This window comes from Eupeodes corollae, chromosome 3 (genome assembly GCF_945859685.1).
Source record: "Eupeodes corollae chromosome 3, idEupCoro1.1, whole genome shotgun sequence".
Lineage (NCBI taxonomy): Eukaryota > Metazoa > Arthropoda > Insecta > Diptera > Syrphidae > Eupeodes > Eupeodes corollae.
The window spans coordinates 133,527,607-133,550,091 of record NC_079149.1 but is presented as its reverse complement, the minus strand read 5'-3'; the positions used below and the strand labels follow the sequence as shown (position 1 = coordinate 133,550,091).

General features: G+C 34.7%; 3 protein-coding genes across 3 annotated transcripts in view; 2 read left to right on the top strand and 1 right to left on the bottom strand.

The window, feature by feature from the left end:
• Window positions 1-4,670, top strand: part of LOC129950216 (EF-hand domain-containing protein D2 homolog) — a 41,515-nt gene extending 36,845 nt beyond the window's left edge. Inside the window, exon 2 of the mRNA XM_056062069.1 lies at window positions 3,943-4,670. Coding sequence (XP_055918044.1) covers window positions 3,943-4,363 — 421 coding nt within the window. The 3' untranslated portion in view covers window positions 4,364-4,670. The remainder of the gene's footprint in view (window positions 1-3,942) is intronic.
• A 5,042-nt stretch (window positions 4,671-9,712) lies between these two features.
• LOC129952587 (zinc finger protein 813) lies at window positions 9,713-12,239 on the bottom strand. The gene is made up of 3 exons (XM_056065256.1): window positions 12,093-12,239; window positions 11,782-12,031; window positions 9,713-11,715 (listed from the first exon to the last, which is right to left on the bottom strand). Exons 1-3 carry the CDS (start codon window positions 12,161-12,163, stop codon window positions 9,775-9,777), a joined length of 2,262 nt encoding a protein of 753 aa, XP_055921231.1. The 5' UTR covers window positions 12,164-12,239; the 3' UTR covers window positions 9,713-9,774.
• Window positions 12,240-16,114: 3,875 nt separating this feature from the next.
• On the top strand, window positions 16,115-18,002 carry LOC129951749 (L-2-hydroxyglutarate dehydrogenase, mitochondrial). Its single transcript, XM_056064071.1, has 3 exons — window positions 16,115-16,419; window positions 16,535-17,392; window positions 17,456-18,002. The coding sequence occupies exons 1-3, from the start codon at window positions 16,313-16,315 to the stop codon at window positions 17,841-17,843; spliced, it is 1,353 nt and encodes a 450-aa protein (XP_055920046.1). The 5' UTR covers window positions 16,115-16,312; the 3' UTR covers window positions 17,844-18,002.
• Window positions 18,003-22,485: the final 4,483 nt, after the last annotated feature.

Genomic DNA, 22,485 nt, shown 5'->3' with positions numbered 1-22,485 from the left:
TTTTACATCTTGTTTTAAATGTTTATTAAAGCAACTTTTAAGCTACACAAATTAACCTACATCTTTTTTCATCTCGTTACCTTATTTACTCTAAGTAACAAACAATTGTCAACATTCAATTAATTGTGTCTACATAAGTATGCTAAGCCCAACCTAACTTCGCCATAAGTTGAGTAAATTCAATGAGAGTTTTGCGCAATAGAAAATTGCAAAAAATGCTCCAAACAACTTCTCATTATTATAGTAGGTCGCAATCGCATTCTTTTATTGGCATATTAAGTAAACTCGCAAAATGTCGTAATTCCCTCTACCACCAACACATAGTTTTCAATCTTATTCCTATATATATGAAACCATTGTGCTTAGGCTATGTACACACTCGTATTATACACTTAAGTCTGCAGTCACCTTTAATATAAATTTCAATCAATCATATCGGAGTCATTCACCTGCATAAAAAGGCAAAAAGCAAAAGCAGCATCAATCTTTACCGCAGTCTACACGAACGAACCAACCGCTAAGAGTTTAAAGAGTTGATACAACAAAGCTCTTATATTTTCCTCTCAAGTCGAGTTGCAATGATTTAACTTTAAAGAAAAGACCAGTAGCATAGCACAGATTACGATGATATTGGGCTCCCGCTGCTGCTGTGCTGCAACTCATTTATTCTGCTGGGTCTTTGTTTGTTGCTTGCAGCAAACTAGCAACTACACCAACTTCACTTCTGTGTTGTGTAGGCTCACGTTAACTACATCATCTGAGGTAATCATGCTGCCTGCCCCTGCCAAAAGATGCAATTTATTCAGTTTTCCTTTTCAGTTTGTATAAGAAGCCAACAAGATGTGCATTTATGGAGCCTAAGCATGTTACAGCTCACACACAAAACACATGAGCTCCTTAAGTCTATGTTGTTTTTCTTATGTTTTTATAGTCACATCACATCACGGCCCGTTTGCGTTTGGATTCTTTAGTAAATGCGTCTGTTTTTTTTTGTATGACGCATGAAATGTGCTGTTGTATGCATTTATGCATATTCGTCCTTCAGCGGTTTTTATATTTGATAGTTCATTTCAATTTCAACTCAGGTGGATTATGGTCTGCTTACATTTCAACTCTGTTTTACAAGCCAAGTTGGCACGAGACTATAAATCCATCAATCAAAGGGACAGAGGTCGTTTGACAGTCCACCAACCAAAGTGAAATCATTTGATTGATTATTGCCAACGAATATTTTGCTGTAAACATTCCAACAGACAGACATGTTTGTTGCAGAAGAAAATATTACCTCTTCCGATACATTACCGGAACTGAGGAAAAAGTTAGAAAATGTGCGTCGCGTATAGGTCAGGACCCGACTTGACTGGCTAACGCTTTTGTTTTTTAAGATGACTTTTGAATGAGTTTTATTTTAATTTATGTTGTAAACAGTTAGTTTGCATTTGCAACATTATGTATCTAGGAAAGTCGTAAAACAAATAAACAAACGCAGCATACTGATGATGCATCATTATCGCATGGCCTTATAAAACAAAACTATGCAACTCTTGTGTAGATTTTAAATGACTTAATTGTTGCCAACATGCATAGCTATCACTTGTTTTCAATTATTTTAGGATGCCCTTATTTTTGTAATGAGATATATAATATACTCGTATCGTACACACCTTTGTTTTTTCGATTACAAAAGCTCCTCGAAACATTGTGGCATTATACCAAAAATAGTCTTTCGTAAATTCCTCTCTATAGCTTCCATAATAACCATGTAATCACATTTGATTGCTGATGTGCATTCAGAATAACAAATGAGTTCGCTAGCCTCAAAAGTGAAAAACGAGCGAGGTGTGCGCCGCACAAATTGCACGCCACAACACCAAATTTGTTGCTGCGGAATTTTGTTATGTTCGCATGTGTATTTATACCCAGCAAAATGTTTAAATGAAAAGCCGCATATACTGCAATGACCTCTTTTTTGGTAGTTTGTTTATTTTATGTGAAAGTACGATAAGACCAAAGTGCAGATATTCACGTACCCATAGTTCGTATATAAAACCTGGGAGGCAGTGTCTAGTTTTAAGGGGTTAAGCAACCCTATAGAGGCCGAAAAAAAAGACTTTTTGTGAACTTTTTTTCTCTGACGTATACTACAAAATAGATCGAGGTGACATTGACAGCTTACAATACATTGTTTTAAAGCGATTTATTACAAAATGGCGGCTGTGCAGCGTTCTTCCGAGGCGTAGCTTAATTTTATGGGGATATGTCACCTAGAGGCTGAACAAATAGGCTTTTTTCTCACTACCGGTCTATCAGCTTTGAAATGGAATAAAACGAAGATGATTTTTTAAATTGGAAAGATAACCCTCTGGGTTTAAATATGATTCCTTGAAAATTAACTATACAGCTGGCTCGATAAATTAGAACATTTTGTGGCCGTATATCAGTAATATCGTTGCGAATGGTGTCCTCTAAGTGGTCACTCGTATTGGACTTATCGGTCCAGGCTATCGACTTTATTCCCCCACAGAAAATAGTCAAGCAAGATTTTGGATTCAATAAATAAATTGTGATACAAGCTGTGTGACATGTTGCGCTCACGTCGTCTGTTATGAACCAAAGCTCCTGCAAGTCTTGGTTATTTAAATAAATACGGCAGTTTTGTTTATTGACGTATCAATTCAACGAAAAATGAGCTAAACAAAATTCGCACAAAACTTACATATTTTGAACAGAACCACAATTTTCAAAAAATACATTTCCACAATTTGAAAACGTTGTTCAGCTGTCAGTCTTTTCATTTTGAAATGCCAAACCAATGGGCAGGTTTAGCCGACATAATTGACTTGAAAGTAGGGCAAGTTTCTAGCATCTGATTGGCCAGCTGCCAAAAAATTTCCTTCCAATTAAGGCAACTTTAATGGAAAGTTGACTGGAAAGTTAGTCAAGAAAAATCTCCCTAATAGCCCGTTCACACGATTCGATATTTTCACCGTATCGGATATTTTCTCGATTCGGTGTCTTTCGGTGTTCAGACGGTACGGTAATTTTACCGTACACCTTACTCAACCCTACGACCCACTTAGACTAGCAATAAATTATTCGACAGTAGACCAGACGAAAAATGACGCACTATCGGTCAAAATATCGAGTCGTCTGAACGCACCGTCTATAAATACATTGCCACGATGAGCCGAATCGGTTTCTTACCGTACAACCGAAAACGATTTGCAGAGACAAAACCGAGTGACAAAATCGACCTAATCGGTAATTTTACCGTATACATTTAAATGCCATATCGTCTCAATACACTCATTTAAATTATATTGACACTGGCTTATACGGTAAAATCGACGATACGGCAAAACCATCGCTTCGGGATCGTGTGAACGGGCTCTAACTATGAATTCATGTCAACTTATGTCAAAATGAAATGTAAAAAGGTTACTTGTAAATTTGGAAAAGAAATAAGTAATATATCTTTAAAATACAAAAAACAAATAGTGATTGACTTGTAGCTTGCCTGAGGAGTGTTTTGTAGAAAATAATGATTTTGGTAGTTTTTGTACTATGAACTACTCGTAGAAGTAGAGGTTTGTGAAGTAAAGTTCTGAATTTCAAATTTATGACACTTGACAAACTAACTAGTTGCCTTTGTCAAAATTTACGTTCAAAGAATGAAGTTGACTGCAAATGAAGTCCCCTATGTTGTCTGAACCTGTCTAATCTTGAAATAAATCACCTGACAGCTGTCAAATACGGCCGCCAGGGCACTTATCCACAACAAAATCTTTAGGCATTTGTTATGACAATTTAAATATTTTGGAACAACGTTTTAGAGGTTCTTTATAGGAGACCATTTTGTCTCACCCCTTAATTTTAATATTCCCATATTAATACCTGAATTGTGTCTAATTTGTTTGTTCATTGTTACTTTTATTCTTCCAGATACGATAGTGGTCACGATGGCTATCTCGACTTGACCGAACTCAAAGTTATGATGGAAAAACTGGGAGCACCTCAAACTCATTTGGGACTCAAGGGCATGATATCCGAGGTCGATGAGGATCACGATGGAAAGATTTCGTTCAGGGAATTCCTGTTGATTTACCGCAAAGCTCAGGCTGGTGAATTGGACAGTGATTCTGGTCTCAACCAGCTGGCCCGCTTGACCGAAATCAATGTCGAAGAAGTTGGCGTTTGTGGTGCGAAAAATTTCTTCGAAGCCAAAATCGAACAACAATTAAGGACAAATAAGTTTCATGATGAAATTCGACAGGAACAAGAAGAACGCCGACTACAGGAAGAGCAGAAGGGTATGCGGCGTGCAGAATTCCAACAGCGAGCCGCTATTTTCCAACAGAATTAAGTTTTCTTTTTTTTTAAATTATTTGAAGAAAAAAGACATCACAAAAAAGATCGCACTAATACGATTAAAAAATAAATAATAAATGTAAAAGTACAGTGGGGTCGTATAAAATATTATTTGACTCATTTTTAAGATTATAACTACAAAAATAATAATAATTAAAGTAAAATGACTGTTAATATTATTATGTGTATGTATCGTAGATTTTTAAGAGCCTAAATGAATGAAAACCGTAGTTGCAATATATTTGTAATTCTTTAAAACTTTTTATTTTATGTTATTGATGTTTATGTTCATTGTATTTTTTTATAAAAAGAGTTTATGTTTTATCATTTTTTTTAATTGTTTATATATAAAATAAAAATTATTTTCGTAAATATAAAATAGCTGTCGTAGTGCCATTTGTAAGTTTGATAAAGTTTTATCCGGATAAAGGTTTCGGTAAATAGGAGTTTCAATATTGAAACAATTTTTATAAGAAAAACAAAACAATAATCATGATCAGTATATATTATACATAATATTCAAGACAAAAAGGAAGCACGTTTTTTTAAAGATTTGAAGCACCACCTTTAAGATAAGAAAAACTGAAGAAAAACAAATTTTTTTCAGATCTAAGTTGAAGCTATGTAACTTTTTGTATTTTCTTTCATATAGTTTTGTTTTATTATTAGGTTATATGTATGTATATATAATTGAACATTTTAATATATTATATTCAAGTAAAATAAAGTAAAATATTGTATATACAAAAAATATACAAGAAAGATTTTTTTTTCTTAAAGAAGACAACCGGTTATGGGGCTTAAAATAATAAATTGAGGTAACGTTTTTTGGCTATAACCAAAATAATTTTTGGAAGTTAAACTTGTATGTAAAACTATATAAGAGATTTCTAAATGTCACTTTTGAATCTGTCATCTTTTGAAATTTGACAAGTAAAAACTACGCCATTACTTAAAGTGGAACTTTACATTAATCAACAATGTATTAAAATTGTTAAAATTCACATTTTGGACTCACAGTTCTAAAGAGAATTCATTTCATTATTTCATAAAAGAGTCGATACAAAAGTTGAAAGGGCAGAAAGAATGGACAGGTTCAGACAACATAAGGGACTTTATTTGTAGTCAAATTAATTTTTTGAAGGTATATTTTGATCAAGCATCATAAATTTCAAATTCAGAACTTTACTTCGCAAATCTCTACTTTAAGTCCATAGTACAAAAAGTACCAACAAAATTACTGTCTTCAAAACACTTCTCAGGCAAGCTACAAGTCCATCACGATTTGTATTTTGTATAGTAAACAAACATTAGATATTTCTTTTCCCAATTGACATGGAACCCTTTTACAGAAAGCGTTAAATAAAGTTGTGCAGAAAATAAATAAATCATAGAGTATAGTAATAAAGTTCAGCTTTCAGTTGAATGAAAAAACATTATTTACTGTCATTTTGATAGAAGTACACTTGACTTGATAGTTAGGGAGATTTTTCTTGACTAACTTTCCAGTGAAGTTTCCATTAAGTTTGCCTTAATTGAAAGGCAATTTTTTGGCAGCTGGCCAATCAGATTCTAGAAACTTGCCTAACTTTCAAGTCCCTTATGTCGTCTGAACCTGCCGGTTGTTAAAATTCACTGGCGAATTCACATTTTGGAGTCACAGTTCTAAGAACTATAATTTTTGTGTTAATATTTTTAATATTGTGTACGATTGATTTCGAAATTCAGTCTAGGTTCTTTACTACCAATAGATACAGCGAAGAAGTGTCGTAAAGACCAAAGAGAAGGCATTTTATCATAGAGATATAAAAGAGTCGCTAAAGTAGGTCAAAGTTCTGAATGAATTTTAAAGGGACAGAGAAATTTAAAACCTAAGGGCCCTATTATGACTCCCTAGTCCCTAGTCACAAGAGAAATGTATTTAATGTGACAATTTAGCATAACCGATTTCACCTAGTTGATATTCACCTAAATTGTCAAAAAATCGGTGGATTCAATTCTTCTATTGCAATTATCGAACGTTTGCTTTTATCTGTCAGAATCATCGAACTGTGTTGGAATCGTAAATTTGAAGAAAATCTTATTTGCAGTCCAGATTTTTTGTTGGTAGTCTTAAGAAAAATGAGTGAAAATTTACGAACCTAAATGAATGGATCTTCCAATAAAAGTCAGTCAGACAATTGACACTTGTTTGATAAAAGTAATTTCCTGCTTTTTGTTTTTCAGCAGTGGACATATCTGCATTGGTCCAAGCTGGTCAAATTGTAGCTTCAATTAAATCATTAACTTCCATCAAAACTACTGAAAATAAAGGTTGGGCAAGACACACAGGTAAAAGTGACTTCCTAAACCACTTTGACAACTTCTACCACCGAGAAATAACTGTGAAAGTTTTAAAAGGATTGACATTGCAGAACTTCAAGTTCTGTTAAAAACATACAGTACCGCTCACTTGAATATCACCCCCACTTTAATTCGAGTTTAAAGCTCAAAATCTTTAAAACAAGTAATTTAAATGACTGTTTTTTTTAATCAAGTTTATTAAGTTCTGTAAAAAAGGGAGAGTGGAACGTTTCTTTACAGTGGTTATTTTTGTATACATTTGAAAGCGATGTGACTCAAAAAAATTGAATCAAATTTTGGGTCACTTGAATAGCGCCTCTTCATTTAACATTAATTTATTAATAGTTTCACACTTTAAAAAACTTTTAAATTATAAGGAACACAATTATTAACATTAATTTTGATTCAAAAAATTGTAATGGGTGGTCTCGCCTTGATTATAAATAACATCATACATCCTGTTCGGTAGGGAATCATACAAGTTTTTTATATAAGCCAGTGAAATCGAGGCCTAGATACTCTTAATGGCATCTATTAGCTCATCTTCAACATTGTTTCCCAGACTCATATACTTTTCGAGTAAGCCACCCCAAAAATATTTTCGATAATGTTTAGGTCTGGAGAATATGGTAACCAATCTTTGGCGCTCTAGTAATTGTTTTAGCACTCTAGCATTGTTGATGGGTGCGTTCTTCAGCTGCAATTTCCATGACAAGTCATCAAACAATTCCGTAGTCAAAGAAAAAACCTTCTCGAGTACCCCAATGTATGATTGCGCATTAATGCGAGGAGTCAGAAACTGCAACTCCAAAGTTCCATAGTAAGTATTGGCTCCCGAAACCATGATGTTTCTCTTTCCGTAAATCATGGATAATAGTTTTATCCATCAGGCCCCTCTAAATTAACAACACGGTACCATTCCTTACTTCATGTCATGTTTGCACGACCGAAACCGAGGCGTCTTTACGGGACGGGCTAAGCGTCGGTTTTTTCTTAAGCTTTAATCTTTTAATTGTGTTGCATTAAAAATAACCCGCTTTACTGTAGATAGACTTGCTTTTACACCACTTATTTCTTTATTTTGGAGGCAGAATCATGGGAATTTGACACGAGTCGCATGATTGCTCATTTTTCAGCAGCGCTAACGACACTAGATGTCCGCCCTTTCATATTTTTACCATAGTTGGATTTGTTCCGTAAAAATGTGAATATAACTTTGCGGCTTCGTTGCGTTTTTTTTTAGCAATTTTGTGAATAGACAGGACACACTCGCGGTAAGCTTTAATTTTAGATTTCTCGTTATCTGCCAATGATTTAAATGCCACGGCCCATTTTGTCTGAAATTATTAGAATTAAAATGACTAAAAGAAATACGAAAATATTTGTTTATAACTACCTGGCTCTTAATCCATACGAAAACTAATAATATAGGGGGTGGTGCTATTCAAGTGAACCTAAATAAAACCACCTTTTTCACAGTAGTTCCAATAAAGTAAGCAGAAACTATTTAACGGAACAGTTCCATAGCATGAATTCGCCCACAGAGAGAGTAGTTTAAGAGATATGTAGTTAAAATATACAAATATTGCAACGGTATACTAACTCAAAGACCCGAATTCTATGCAGTTACATAATGCATCATGGAGGCGCTATTCAAGTGAGCGGCATTGTATATTTATGTTATTTTTTCCTAATGTTATTAGGAAAATCTTTATAGTTAACTGATAGCGTCCAATTGAGATGAAATGCTGCTCCGCCACCTTCATGTGATGCCATTGTCGATATTTTAAAAATAAGTAAGAATGTGTAATATTAAAAAATTGATTATTTTTAAAAAGCGCATGGAACACGGTTGGAATTGTTTTTGTTGTCATTGCGCAGGTTCAGACGACATAAGGGACTTGAAAGTAAGGCGAGTTTTAAGCATTTGATTGGCCAGCTGCCAAAAAATTGCCTTCCAATTGGAACTTAATTGGAATGTTGACTGGAAAGTTAGTCAAGAAAAATCTCCCTAACTATCAAGTCAAATCAACTTATGTCAAAGTGACAATTGATCATGTTTTTTCATTCAACCGAAAGCTGAACTTTTTAACTCTATGATTTATTTATTTTCTGCACACTTTCATTTAATGCTTTCTGTAATAAGCTTCCTTGTAAATTTGGAAAAGAAATCAGTTATACATATTTCTTTACAATACAAAATACGAATTGTGATGGACTTGTAGCTTGCCTGGGGGGTGTTTTGTAGACAATATTTTGTTGGTACTTTTTGTACTATGAACTTTAAGTAGAGGTTTTCGAAGTAACGTTCTGAATTTGAAATTCATGACACTTGAAAAACTAACTATTTGCCTTGGTCAAAATGTACGTTCAAGGAATGAAGTTGACTGCAAATGAAGTTGCCTGAACCTGCCCATTGTATTAGTATAATTTCGTGTAGGTGTACGTGTTAACGAGTGGGACATAACTGTCAAATTTCCAGCTAAAAATTCTTGACAAAGAGAAATAAACCGAAACCTTTACAAATATTACAATTATTCTAATTTGTTTGTTTTGCTAAACACTGAGTCTTGGCACTTATAACTGTTTTTCCATTACATCCTTTTTGTCTTCAAATGGCTTGAAGCTTTGTACATGCTTATACATTTTTTGACAGTTTCTCTTGAAAGTCTGCAATTTAGGAGAGAGTTTGTTTGCAGAGGTCTTACCATGATAGAGTTAGTATGAAGACTTCTTCCAATTCTTCTCATCAGCCTTATCAAATAATGTCCACAAACATAACCAAAAATCTGTGCCACATAGCCCATATGTACATGACTAGAAATCGATGCCCTGATTAGAAAAGAATTTAAGCCACATTATGCTCAAAGCCAGTTTGGCCTCATTGTTTTCTTAGTTTAGCGTACTTTGAACAATTGAATAATTTACATAATTGAGGAACCAATTTTCGCCCTCAATAGATGATAACACGATCTTTAACCCAAATGAAAAACAAAATACATTAAATCCATTTGAAAGTATAATCGAAAATGCATGGAAACATAAATACAAGTTCTGATAAAATTACAATGTCAATATTGAATGTTTACAACGTAACATATCGCCTTTGAGAGCGAATTTCCGTTTACAGACACCACACTCGTGTGGCTTCAACTTCAAATGAATCGCTTTTATATGCTGCTGTAGGCCGCAGTTTCGTTTGAATGTCTTCTCGCACAATTGGCATTTGTGATTGCGAACATTCGAATGTGTGATTCGATGTTGGGCTAGAAGTTTTGAGTTCTTGAACTCCTTGGGGCACTCTTTGCAGAAATATTTGGAGGAATACTGAAAATGCCGATGAACACGTAGTTTGGCCAATTTGGTTATGGGTCGATTGCATGTGCGACAGAATGCAAGAACCTGATCGGCTGATGGTTGGAGTTTGCATTTTTCTTCAACGTAATGCAATCGAAATTCATCTACAGTTCTGAAGGACTGATTGCAGCCGAGGCAGAGAAGGTTGAAAATATCTTTAGCTGGTGGTTTTTCGAGAATTTTTGGTTTGGATTTTGATGAGATCTTGGGAAGTTTTGTGACGTTCTCAGGTTTCTTAGGGCATCTGAGTTTCTTACAACGCGCTACATGATTTCTATAGATTCTCCAGTGACTGAATGTGAATTTGGAACACCAACGGCACTTGAAGGTTCTCGGTGATGAATTCAGCTTCGAGAGACAAACATAGTTACGATGGTTTTTCAGGGCCATTTGGCTGACGAAAAACTTCTCGCAGGCAGAACACTCACGGCCACGTTTTCTTTTTTTCGCCATTGGCTTCGGATGAGTTCGGATCTTGTGCTTGAGGAGATCATGAATATTTGAGAAACTCGAGGAACAGATGAGACAGGTTATCGACTTGGAGTCAACTTTAGCAATGACCTCCTCTGGTATATTGCATGGAGGCGTTGGAATGGAGCTGCAAACATTGTTTGGAGGTAATGTGACCATTGGAAGGTGAGTCTTAGCAACGTGGTGACTTAATCCCTCAGCGGAGAAGAACTGCGCTGGGCACATCGAACAAGGGTGTAGCTGGAATGCAGACGCCGTCTTGACAATGCTCTCATTCAAAACAACAATATTTGGCTTCTTAAAGTTCGACTCGACTTTTGGACGAGGTAGCAAATCACTCACAGATGTCACCATTAATTTTCCATTTGACGAGGATGATGATGTGCTTTTGGAGAATTGCAAATCATTACTTATGATTGTGGACTCAGCACTGCTGTTGTTGAACTTAGGTTTAGCAGTGATCAAGGTGTCTGGTGGAACGCTGCTAGCCACCACATCATGGTCATCCTTGTCTTCTGTTTTTTCAGTCTTATATACATTTGTGAGGTTTATGGATTCCTTGCATTCGATTGGCATGGCGTAGTTGTGTTCATGAACCAAGTTAATGGAATCCAATTTCGAAGCAAACTGCGATTTATTCGTGGATGTGAAGAAATCTTGATTGACAATTTCTCCAATTTCATTGCCATTTTCATCGTCAGGAATATCGATGAAGGGATCGTCAAGATTAATGATTTCCATGATGTCACAATTGTTGATGATATCCTGGGTGTTGAGCATGGGAAAGTCACAGAAGGAGAATTTCTGTTCGCAGTCTTGTTCTTCTTCTAGTTCGTCGCTTAGGAAGCTATCAAAGTGTTCGGCGACTTCTTGTTTGACATTTACGACTGGTTCTTGTTTTATTTTCAGTTGTCTTTCGGGTGGTTTAATGAATTTTTCACTTCGAATCGTGCCATGGAGGTGTTTCTGAGTATTCAGGACCAAGTCTATGAACTCTGAGAAGCTATTGAGTCTCTTCAAGCATCCGGAACACATGTCTTTTGGGAGATTGTCATCCAATTGGATGTTGAGTGTGGGAAAACATTTCTGGATCATACCGAAAATTTCAAAATTCGTGGCAAAGGTCGCCACCGGACGACAACAAATTCCACAAAGGCGGCAATTACTTTCAGGGATCTAAACAACACAACAAATATGCAACAGGTTTATTTTTGAGAAAGCTCTCAACAGAATTATTATTACCTTCATGTCTGTTTCGTGATTCTGAATCGAGAGAGATGGCAGCATCTCTTGAGAGTGATCAGTCCATGTAGAGGTTTTTAAAGTGGGAACAGCAGTCTTCTTGAGGGTTTTCCTGGAATTGACATTCCGGAAATCTTCAGGAACAAAGTGCCGACTACATATTGCACTCCATTTGGATGGTTTCCAGTCGGGTTCGCGGTTGGCAAATTCAATCCACTTGTCGAGAAGGTCCTTCCGGCTATGAGGGAATCTATCGTAAAAGCATGATTATTAAATGAAATACTTGGATGCTCAAATCAAAATGTTCTTACTTATGAAATGAGACATTTTCTGAGTGCTTGTATTTATCTTGGCAATCGGAAATTACGCAAAATGAAGGCATTTTTATTTGTTAAAAATATCAAAATTCATCAAAATCCAAACATCAGCTGCGTTGAATTTATATTTTGTTTACATTTCATTTTGTCTTACTGTTTAGCTTTTTAAATCAGCTGTTCTACTGTCAAAGAAATGGTATCGTTCAGAGAGTTGTTGGTTTTGAACTACGAAGCAGGGAAAATGGTTCAGTTCAGATATTTATAAGATATATCAGTCATTCAGATGTGAGTTTTTAAATTGTGGTTTAATATTTAAGCAGTGTTTCGAAAATGTTTACTATTCGAATTAAAACAATTATATAATGATATTAATCATTGCTCCAGGTTCGTAGGAGGTATGCTGTATGGCATTTAGTGTGATCCGACCCATTTGTTTATTAGGACTTCTATTTATATTAGGAAGGCATACTAAATTTCTATAAAACAAGTGACACCTGTCAAAAAGGCCACCTTCTACAAATGTTCTGCCAGATTAAAACACAAGTGTCTTAAAGGAACATCTGTTATTAGGAAATTAATTGAAATTATGTATAAAATTTTAAATATTCTATTGTTATTCAATTTTTCAATCTCCTGTATTTTTGAATCTAAATCTAACTTCGATTGTCAACAAGAAATATATGACATTTAAATAAGTTTTTCACAATTAATAAGGTATGTTTGATTTAATGAAACCATTCAGCAGTGTTGATTTATTTTAATAGCCTTTTATAGGCTTTTCACACCAAACCCAAAACCCGGTTTTCGGCAAAAAGTTTTCGAAAACACGAAAATCGTTCACACCGAACATTTACACGTTTTCATTTGACGTTTAAATTTTAAATGAATTCTGAAAAATTGAAATTATTTTTAATATATAAAAAGAAAGATGAACAAAATATGAAGATTTGGACAAAGGTAAGCTTGTTATAACAATTCAATTAATAGGAAGCTATGTATATATTTAAATATTTGATGCAGGTACGCACCAGCACTTTTTGGAAACATGAAATGTTAGAAAACGATGATGAGTATTTCAAACAACATTTCAGAATGAGCCGCAGAACTTTCAATATACTCTGCAATGAACTAAAGGATCTGGAAATGCAAGATACAAACTTTAGGAAGTGTATACCATTACAAAAAAGAATAGCCATTGCAATATATACACTGGGATCATCCGCTGAATACAGGACAGTTTCAGCTATCTTTGGGGTAGGAATATCCACAGTATGCATTATTGTGACAACATTTTGTCAGGAAGTTTGGCGTGTTCTTTTCTTTGATGAAACCAAGTCCTTTCAGTACCACAGCTTCCGAAGAAGAAAAGAACTTCAACTACGCACTTTCGAAATGTCGAAGAGTTGTTGAAAACTGTTTCGGACACCTTAAATCAAGATTTAGGACAATCGGAAAGGGACTTGATAAAATCAACATCCAATGCTTGCAAAATGCAAACAATAATTCGCATAGAGAGCAACCGGAACAATGAACACAGGTAGATGATGCAAGAAATACACCTTCCATTATCCGAAATGCCATCAAAATGCAATTAGGTAAGATCACAAAATACCTGTACAACAAATGTACACATACTGCACATACTTAAGTATATACACATTACATATCTACAATACGCAACATATCGACGAACGCAACGTCGCGACGCATGGTGAAGTGGTGCTTTTGTATAGCTCACACTCCACCGTCTTCTCCCATCGCGCAAAATACTTCTTGTATGTACATACATACATATGTACATATAACATTTTCAATATACTAAAAAAACACTAAACAAACATTTATTTTAAAAACTTTATTTTTGGAACAATTTTAAAAAATTAAAGTTAAAGTTTTTTTCTTTTCTTTGGAGCCTTGACGGAGTAGCCCGCGATGAACTAGATGCAGACTCGACCGACGGAGTTTCTACATACATCTTCTTCGTACTGGGATGAGGTTGCCCCGCAGCTCAGACTCCTTTTCAGCCCAGAGTTCGAGCAGGTACTCCTCATCCTGGCTCCCCCACAGTTTCCTTTTTTTTATTTTTTTTTATTCCATATTCTGTAAATAAAAAAACAAAAAGCAATAATTCTTATTTTGTAAAGATAAATTGTATAAATAATATTACTTACCACGGCCAAATTGTTTTGATTGTTTGAATATAATGTATAATTGTTTTGAACAAAATTTCAAAATAAAATATTTGTTTTGACAGCAGCCTGTTTTGTTTACATTTATTTGATCGCTGAATGTTCCGAAAGGTTTGTTTGTTTTGTTCAACTTTGAATTCCAACTAGTTTTCGAGAGGTTTTATATAAAACATGTTGTTTACGAAACCTTGTCGTTTACAAAAATGTATGGGAAAACTTGAGTTTTCGATGTAGGTTTTCGGCGAAAACCGATAATTTCTCGAAAACCGGGTTTTGGGGTTGGTGTGAAAAGCCTATTAACACCAAACCCAAAACCGGCGAAATGTTTTTGAAAACCCAAAAATCGTTCACACCAAACAATTACACGTTTTCAATTGGCATTTAAATTTGTTTAACACCGGCTGTCAAATTTTGTATTGATGAAAAAATGTATGAGTAAAAAGTTGTGTTCTTTTCAAATTATTTGTGAAAATAATATGAATTCTAACAAATTCAAATTGATTTTAACGTAACACTAGCTCGTCTAAAAAATGAGTTTCAACTGAAGTTCATGGCATGAACCAACAAGAACAACAAGCTCGCTTTGCTGCAATCAATTCACTAAGGAGAATCTAATTGTGTAGAAAATATATCATAGAATTTACAACGAATAAAACTATTAGAATAAAAATTAATTTTATTTAAAACATTTTCTTCATCTTTCACCACAAATTCAATCCAAAACTCTGAGCTTATGACTATCGCTTCTGTTGGCCAAATGTGCCTTTAGAATCGCTATATATTGTGGCCGTCTTAGCAACTTATTGGCGGGATTGAAAAGATTCTAAACAATTTCGTGTAGGTCCTTATTCCCGGAGCAGAAAATTTCAATTCCTAATTCAAGATTCATACCAAAATCACACTCATCCAAAGCGATCAAAGCTGTTATGATAGGCTGCAATTTCTCCATGACTATCTTTTTGGGTTCTTCATTTGAGGACTGGCCTGGTTTGTCCAATGCACTGAGGATCTTCATGATGTTGGCAGGCTGTTCATCAAGTTGCGGTAGCCCACTGTTGTGGTTTAATTCACTGAAACAACGATTCTCAAATTGTGGAATGTTTTGTCGCAAATTTTCCTAGCCCGCTGCGACTTAGCCTCCACCAAAAACTTTTGTTCATACTTATTCTCCGGCACAAATGAACTTTTCACCTTTCTCATGTCTCCCAAATCCTTGTGATTGAATGGATTTAATAGAAAGTCTTTCTCCAGGTAGTAAACGAAAGCGTCAAACATATTTGCTGACGAGTTCGAAGACGCATCCCTTGGAAACGTCATTACGAACTATGAGCAAGTCTTCCTCGTCCTCGTGGACCAACATTTTTGAGCCGAATTCGAACGAATAATTTGAGAAAGCTTTGACAATAATAAATTATTCTTGAAGTCGATTCCTCTCAATTTTATATAAGCCTCTATTTAAAACTTAGTATTAGGGAAAATATTAAACCTTGCTTCAGTAGTCCTTATTTCACCGAATTGAAAGAGTAAAGTGAGGATTAATTTTGGTTCGTATTTTCGTTGAAATTTATGGCATAAGAAAAAGAAAATGGATGAAATCCATGACATCCATGAAATAATAAACAAGTAAAACTCCTTCTCACGCCTCAAGTTAACTAGGCTCTAAAAAATCTTATAAAAATTCTGTTTAAAAATATATGTTGGCAGTGCTTTGCTCAAAAATCGAAACATAAATATGCATCAAATCCTGCTCACAGATGTCTCTCACAACGTTTAGTGGAAATACAATCAGCTGTTTTTCCTGTTTTTTGATATTTCACAACACAGTTGTCATTTTTCCCGGAGTACTTACAAATAAAACGAAATCTGCAAAAATTATACGCGTTTTTTTTTTTTAACTACGTTGCTGGTTGATTGACTTGTGGGTGGTGATCCGTGGAATGACGAAAAGGTCAATCAAGGTCCTTTGAAACAAAAATAGAAAGAAAAACAATCTTATTGGAAAACCGCATAGTGTTCAAATTAAACATGTCTGTTATCAGAAACTCCAAGTTACCCACCCTATTCTCAAGGCTGAGTGCGAATTTGGGGGTCACTAGCCGTCTTCAGTCGATGGATCATGGAAAAGTGGATAGGTAAGTAAAGAGATAAAAAGATAAAGAAAAAACCATTCTTCTTTTGCTGAATCATTCTCTTTTAATTTTTATTTGATTGCTTCCATTACACAATAAAAACAAAATGTATGTTTAGCCAGTATGATCTCGTTGTTGTTGGTGGGGGTATTGTTGGGGTTGCATCGGCACGTGAGATTCTTCTTAGGAATCCCCACTTAAAAATCGCGGTGTTAGAGAAGGAGAGGAAACTAGCATTCCATCAGAGCGGTCACAATAGTGGAGTGATTCATGCTGGTATTTACTACAAACCAGGCTCCCTTAAGGCTAAATTGTGTGTTGAGGGACTCAAACTATCCTACAAGTACCTGGACGAAAGAAATATTCCCTACAAGAAGGTGGGGAAGCTCATAGTCGCAACGGATACATCAGAGATCGGTAGATTGCACGATTTGCATGAACGTGGAATCCAGAATGATGTACCTGACTTGCAGATGATCGACGGTTCAAAGATTCCTGAAATAGAACCCTATTGTAAGGGAGTCAAGGCTCTGTGGTCTCCACAGACGGGCATAGTTGACTGGGCTCTGGTTACTGAACACTATGCTAACGATTTCAAACAAGCTGGAGGTCGAGTGTTCCTTAACTTCAAAGTGAATAAGTTCAATGAGACACCAACAGATGCTTCGTACCCGGTGACGATTCAGGGAAGTCTATCGCACCAGCGTATTCAGACGAGATATGTCCTTACCTGTGGTGGCCTTCAGTCGGATATCCTCGCTGGCTTGACGGGCTGTTCCAAGGACCCTAAAATCGTGCCGTTCCGAGGGGAATACCTCCTTCTGTCTCCGGAGAAGTGTCACATGGTTAAGGGAAATATATACCCAGTGCCGAACCCTAAACTACCTTTCCTTGGAGTTCACTTTACACCTCGAATGGATGGCAGCGTGTGGCTGGGACCAAACGCTGTCCTTGCCTTCAAACGAGAAGGATACAAGTAAGCCTTTTCAAATCATCTTTTAACGAATTATTTATTAAAATCGTTTTGTTTGATTTTTAGATGGGGTGACATCAATCCTCTAGAACTTGCTGATGCATTACGTTATCCCGGTTTCATTAAGATGGCAATGAAAAACATCACATTCGGCTTGTGTGAGATTTCAAAATCCGCCTTCATCCCACTGCAAGTGAAAGATCTACAAAAATACATCCCCAATATAAACGAATACGACATTTCACGGGGACCAGCAGGAGTCCGTGCTCAAGCACTCGACATCGATGGCAATTTGGTGGATGATTTTGTTTTCGATAAGGGCACAGGTAGTGGGGCTTTATCTCAAAACGTATTACATTGTCGAAATGCACCATCACCAGGAGCTACTAGTTCATTGGCTATCGCCAAAATGGTAGCCGATAAAATCGAAAAAGAATTTAATATTCGAGCATAAGCCACCGTGTTGAAAATTAAATAAGATACAAAAATTCGTTTTTCTAGAATACTTAAAAACAAACTGAGCATCAGTTTTGTTTAATTCTTTTTTTAAATTCAATGTTTGTTACTTTTTTTTAAGCTGTTGTTTATTAATAAAATAAATTATTTAAGCAGATGTTATAAATTGTTTTTGTTTTTCTTTAAATACGGTATACAGTGTCTCGCAGCTCAAATGATGCAATATTAATAAATAAATGTATGTTTCTTTAATCGAATAGAAAAGCTAACTTTTGGAAGTAGCCTTATACTGAGCTCTAACTACTAAATTTGGGTCCCACATTCAAACCCTGGGTGCCTTAATGTAGTAGGAAACATCAACTTTCTTTCGAAGGTTGAAGAATATATTTGTTTATAATGGTTATGCAAAAAATAAGTTTTACTTTTGTTAACTTTTGTGATGATTTCGAATCCAAACTTTTAGCTATGCGCCCAAGTTTAAAAAATACACGATATGAAAGTTATTTTTATATTTTTTCAGGAAAACTGATTTGTTTTCAGAACAAAAATTATTTGTTAGCTGTTTTATCATAAATCGTATAATTTATCCGGATCATGTACAATAGGAGAATACTAAAAAAGAACATCAAAAACATTTAAGCCGAAGTTCAAAGACTGAAATATTTAAACTTGGAAACACATCATGCATTGTGGAAAATTCTTTGCGTACAACATTGGAGCACACATTTGCATCCCAGAGAATTCTTTTTATTATTTAGTTTCAGGCCAGCTTAACTTTTTAATATCCATCTATCTGTTCACCAAACAAAAATTACTACAACAAGCATGAGACCACATATTTTTTTTATAAAAGTTCAATTTTATTGCCTATAGTTGCCTATATCATGATATTTTCGCACATTAAATGCTATCGCCTTTAACCAATAATCCAATACTTCTTACCTCGGCAGTTTTGATTCGCTCTCTAATAATCTAAGTCTCTTGTAGCACCTTTTTTTTGAGTTATTTGAACGAATGATGGTCTAGTAAAATAGAAAGTTTTATTCCTCCCCATAGTGAATTCAATCGTAACACTTGCACCTCCAGGAATACTACTCAACAGTATACTTTTGAGCCCAAATGTACTCCCAAGTACAGATATTCCTTCTTTAGCCGTGCTACGCGAATCTGAAATACTTAACCACACTCTGTTTTTCCCTATCATCGAAACAATCTAGAATTCAAAACACACCTTTCAAAAAATGTCTACCTTTCTTTATGGTCCCAATGTGCATTGGGCATAATAGGAGTTGGAAAAGCCATGAGAGTTCTCTTAATACCTTATACCTTTATACTTTAAAAATGCGTGTTCCGAACTTAATGAAAATTCAAAAACTACGATCAATGACATGAACCGGAAAAGTCGTTGTTTTGAAGAATGTAATTATTAGCCGCGTTTTATTATCACCATGATCTGATCCGGATCTTGGATTTACATGCATTACAACAACAACACAAGATCCTGCTTTGTGTTTGGATCTCAATTTGAGATCCAAAATTTAATTCTTTTTTTCACAACAAGGAGCGCTCTTTCATTGTGATTTCACATGTAAATGTTGGTATCATTGCAAACAAATTAAATAAAACCTGTATTGCCATATAAACATTTTCATTTGACTGAAATAAAATATTTTTTCAAATAGAAAGTGAGAAGCTTTATATTTATTTATTTGGCATATAATCCATGAAATAATTAGATATTTTAACAAAACTTGATATTAATTGGTGAAATTTAAATAATTAAGTCCAAAAAAATGTATATTTGACATAATTTATGGGCATTCTTTTCCCAAAAAAAAAAAGAACAAAAAAAATCATTGAGCAAAATGTTCTATGGGCAACCCTGCTTTAAATGTCAAAAAATATAAACAAAATCGAGAAAGCTGCAGCAGAAATGGGAGAAAATACAAATAAATCGTAAGTAATCTCTAAATTAATTTATTTTAGTGTCACATTTATCAAGTTCAATTTTATTAATAGGTCAAAACGAATCTGGACTACAGATGAGACGAAAGCGTTCCTGGATGCTTACGGGAAGAGGCGTTTTGAGTTTGAGAGTGCCAGACTCAAAAAGTTCGCAATGAGAAATGTCTTGGAAGATCTTACTTCGTTTGGAGTTTTGGTAGATATTAATCTTTAAATTTGATGTGACTCGTTATTTATATATAAATATTCATTTCTAATGTTTTTTGCAGACTCAAACGACAACCGAAGAGATGCTGTAAACAAAATTAAAAAACCTCTTGAGGGCCTACAAATCCAGCATAGACCACAACAAAAGAACTGGAGAATCTTTTATTAAAGCTCCTTTTGCAGAGCAGATGGAAGACATTTTTGGTTCGAAGCCCATAATGAAAAACAGCCACACCATAACTCTATGAGAGGAGACAACCACAGCAGCTTCCATGTTGGGTATTTGTTTATATTTTTTTTGCTTCGAAATGTCACTTTTGAAAGAACGAATGCTACCACTGCTACCAAACTTTAAATAATAAAAAATATGATGATCCAATGCTGTTTTATTATCATGATCTGATCCGGATCAGATCACGGTGATAATAAAACGCGGCTATTATTATTATAAATACATTCTTTATTTCTCGATATTTTGTTTACATTTTGTTGATATAAGATTGTAAAGCTTGGCAAAAATGTTACCGTCTGCCTAATTGACTTATTTCGAGTTTTTAGTAAAAAGAAGAAAAGGTTAAATTTATAAATACATATAAAAAATAAAATATTAAATTATAATAAAAGATTTAATAAATTTTAAATAAATACAAAAAAATTAAGAACATGTTTTAACAGAAAAAGAGATTTACATTTTATTTAATGATCATTTAAATTAGTTTAAAATTCAATCGATGAAACTGTTACGGTAACCTAAGGCATGATTCACATAGAGACAAAGAATATTCCAACCTGAGCAACCATTTAAAAGATCCTTTGTATCTTCAAGTGAAAGGAAACTCTTTGAGAAGTAAAACCTGCGGATTTCTTGTAAGATTGGGCACACAGCTAGAAAATGATACACGTTTTCGGTTTCATTGCGGATGCACAAACTATATATCGGGCGAAGGTCAGTTCTATGAGGTCTATAATTTAAATAAAGCATTTCAGTCCTGGCTTTAAAGATAACACTCATTTGATTAAGAGTGAGTTTTTCGTTAAAATAATTTCGAGTAAAAAGTGTGTGGTTTAATGTTATTATTTCTTTCGGAATACCTCGAAAATGTGGATATATTCAATGCCGAAAACACTGTAGAGTATATTAAGATTAATAGGGTACGCAAAAGGGTACTCTTTGTTCCCAAGATTTAGAACGGAAGCTGGTCAAATTATGTCTCCGGTCACGATCCCATATGATACTGTTTGGTCGTAATGCTGTAAGTCTTTAATTCTGTATTTCAAAACACTGTATATACCAAAATGTTGTAGGAACAAAATACTGTATTTCATTTTGTTGAAAAGAAAATTTATGCTGTATCTACGAATTTCTTATTACAAAATACTGTATCCATAAAATGTTGTGTTTTGAAAGTTATGTTCTTTAACTATCTGTAGATATTTCTTTTTTGAAAATTAGGACAAATGTTGTATCAGAATTCAATAAAAAAGAAATATAAAAGATGATAAATATTATATTATTATGATTTTATTATTACATGCTTTTGTTTTAAAACTGATTTGCTAAAGAAGTTTTAATCAAAAAATGTTATTATATTTTATACCTTAAAACGTTCTATTTTTTAAAATTATGTGCTTCAAAATGTGCAGATTTTTACATTGGTCGCATTCACAAAGCTAGTGGCTACGTAGTCAAGGGATATTTACTCTTGATAGTTTGCCAAGAGCTGTTACACGGCAAAAATAGTTTGAACCTGAATTTCCATTTATTAATGTTAATTTTTTTTAAATTTAATTTAGCTACACAAAACTTTTGGAAAGGTCGATCTGTGTCAAAAGCCTTGTAAAGGAGCCGAAAAAGTTGAGTCCGACTATGTCATTCGTCTGTCTGTTTCTCTTTGCATTTGTAATAAGGTAGGGAGGAAGAAAGAGGAAAATGTATCGGGAGACATCGGTATGGATGCAGGGTGCCATTTCATAGCGAGGTTGGATGTCAGCTGTAGCTAGGCAAATGGGGGAGGAATGGGTAGGATAGGGATTGGGCCGGGGAAGAAATGTCCGTTACGGTAGCTGCGGTATGCTTGCGGTGCACAGATGAGCTCGTCGGATGTTGGGGAGGTCTTGCTACCATAACCGGAACTTACCTCCTCACAAAAAAATGTCGTCGACTGTTCCACACAACAAAAAAACAACAACGGGAGCTTTAATCGCCGGAGCCACGCGGTGAGTCTTAGCTTCTCCAGCGCCCCGTAACTTGAATATAAATTAACAAAAAAAAAAAAAGTTACGAAAAATTTTAAATAAATGAAGGTAGTAAAAAACAAAAATTTAAGGAAAAATTAAATAAATAACTATATATATATAGAAATGAAATGATATAATAATTTAAAACAAAACAAAAATTTAAGGCAATAAATCCTAGTACCGTAGGTATTGTAATGCGTAGGTACCGAAGGCATAGTATATATATAAAA

Excerpts from the sequence above, each read along its gene's own strand:
- LOC129952587 (XM_056065256.1), bottom strand. The coding sequence starts at position 12,163 with ATGCCTTCATTTTGCGTAATTTCCGATTGCCAAGATAAATACAAGCAC. Across the intron at positions 12,032-12,092 it reads GAAAATGTCTCATTTCATAA|ATTCCCTCATAGCCGGAAGG; the intron begins GTAAGAACATTT and ends CTTTTACGATAG. Across the intron at positions 11,716-11,781 it reads ATCACGAAACAGACATGAAG|ATCCCTGAAAGTAATTGCCG; the intron begins GTAATAATAATT and ends TGTGTTGTTTAG.
- LOC129951749 (XM_056064071.1), top strand. The coding sequence starts at position 16,313 with ATGTCTGTTATCAGAAACTCCAAGTTACCCACCCTATTCTCAAGGCTG. Across the intron at positions 16,420-16,534 it reads GATCATGGAAAAGTGGATAG|CCAGTATGATCTCGTTGTTG; the intron begins GTAAGTAAAGAG and ends ATGTATGTTTAG. Across the intron at positions 17,393-17,455 it reads TTCAAACGAGAAGGATACAA|ATGGGGTGACATCAATCCTC; the intron begins GTAAGCCTTTTC and ends TTTGATTTTTAG.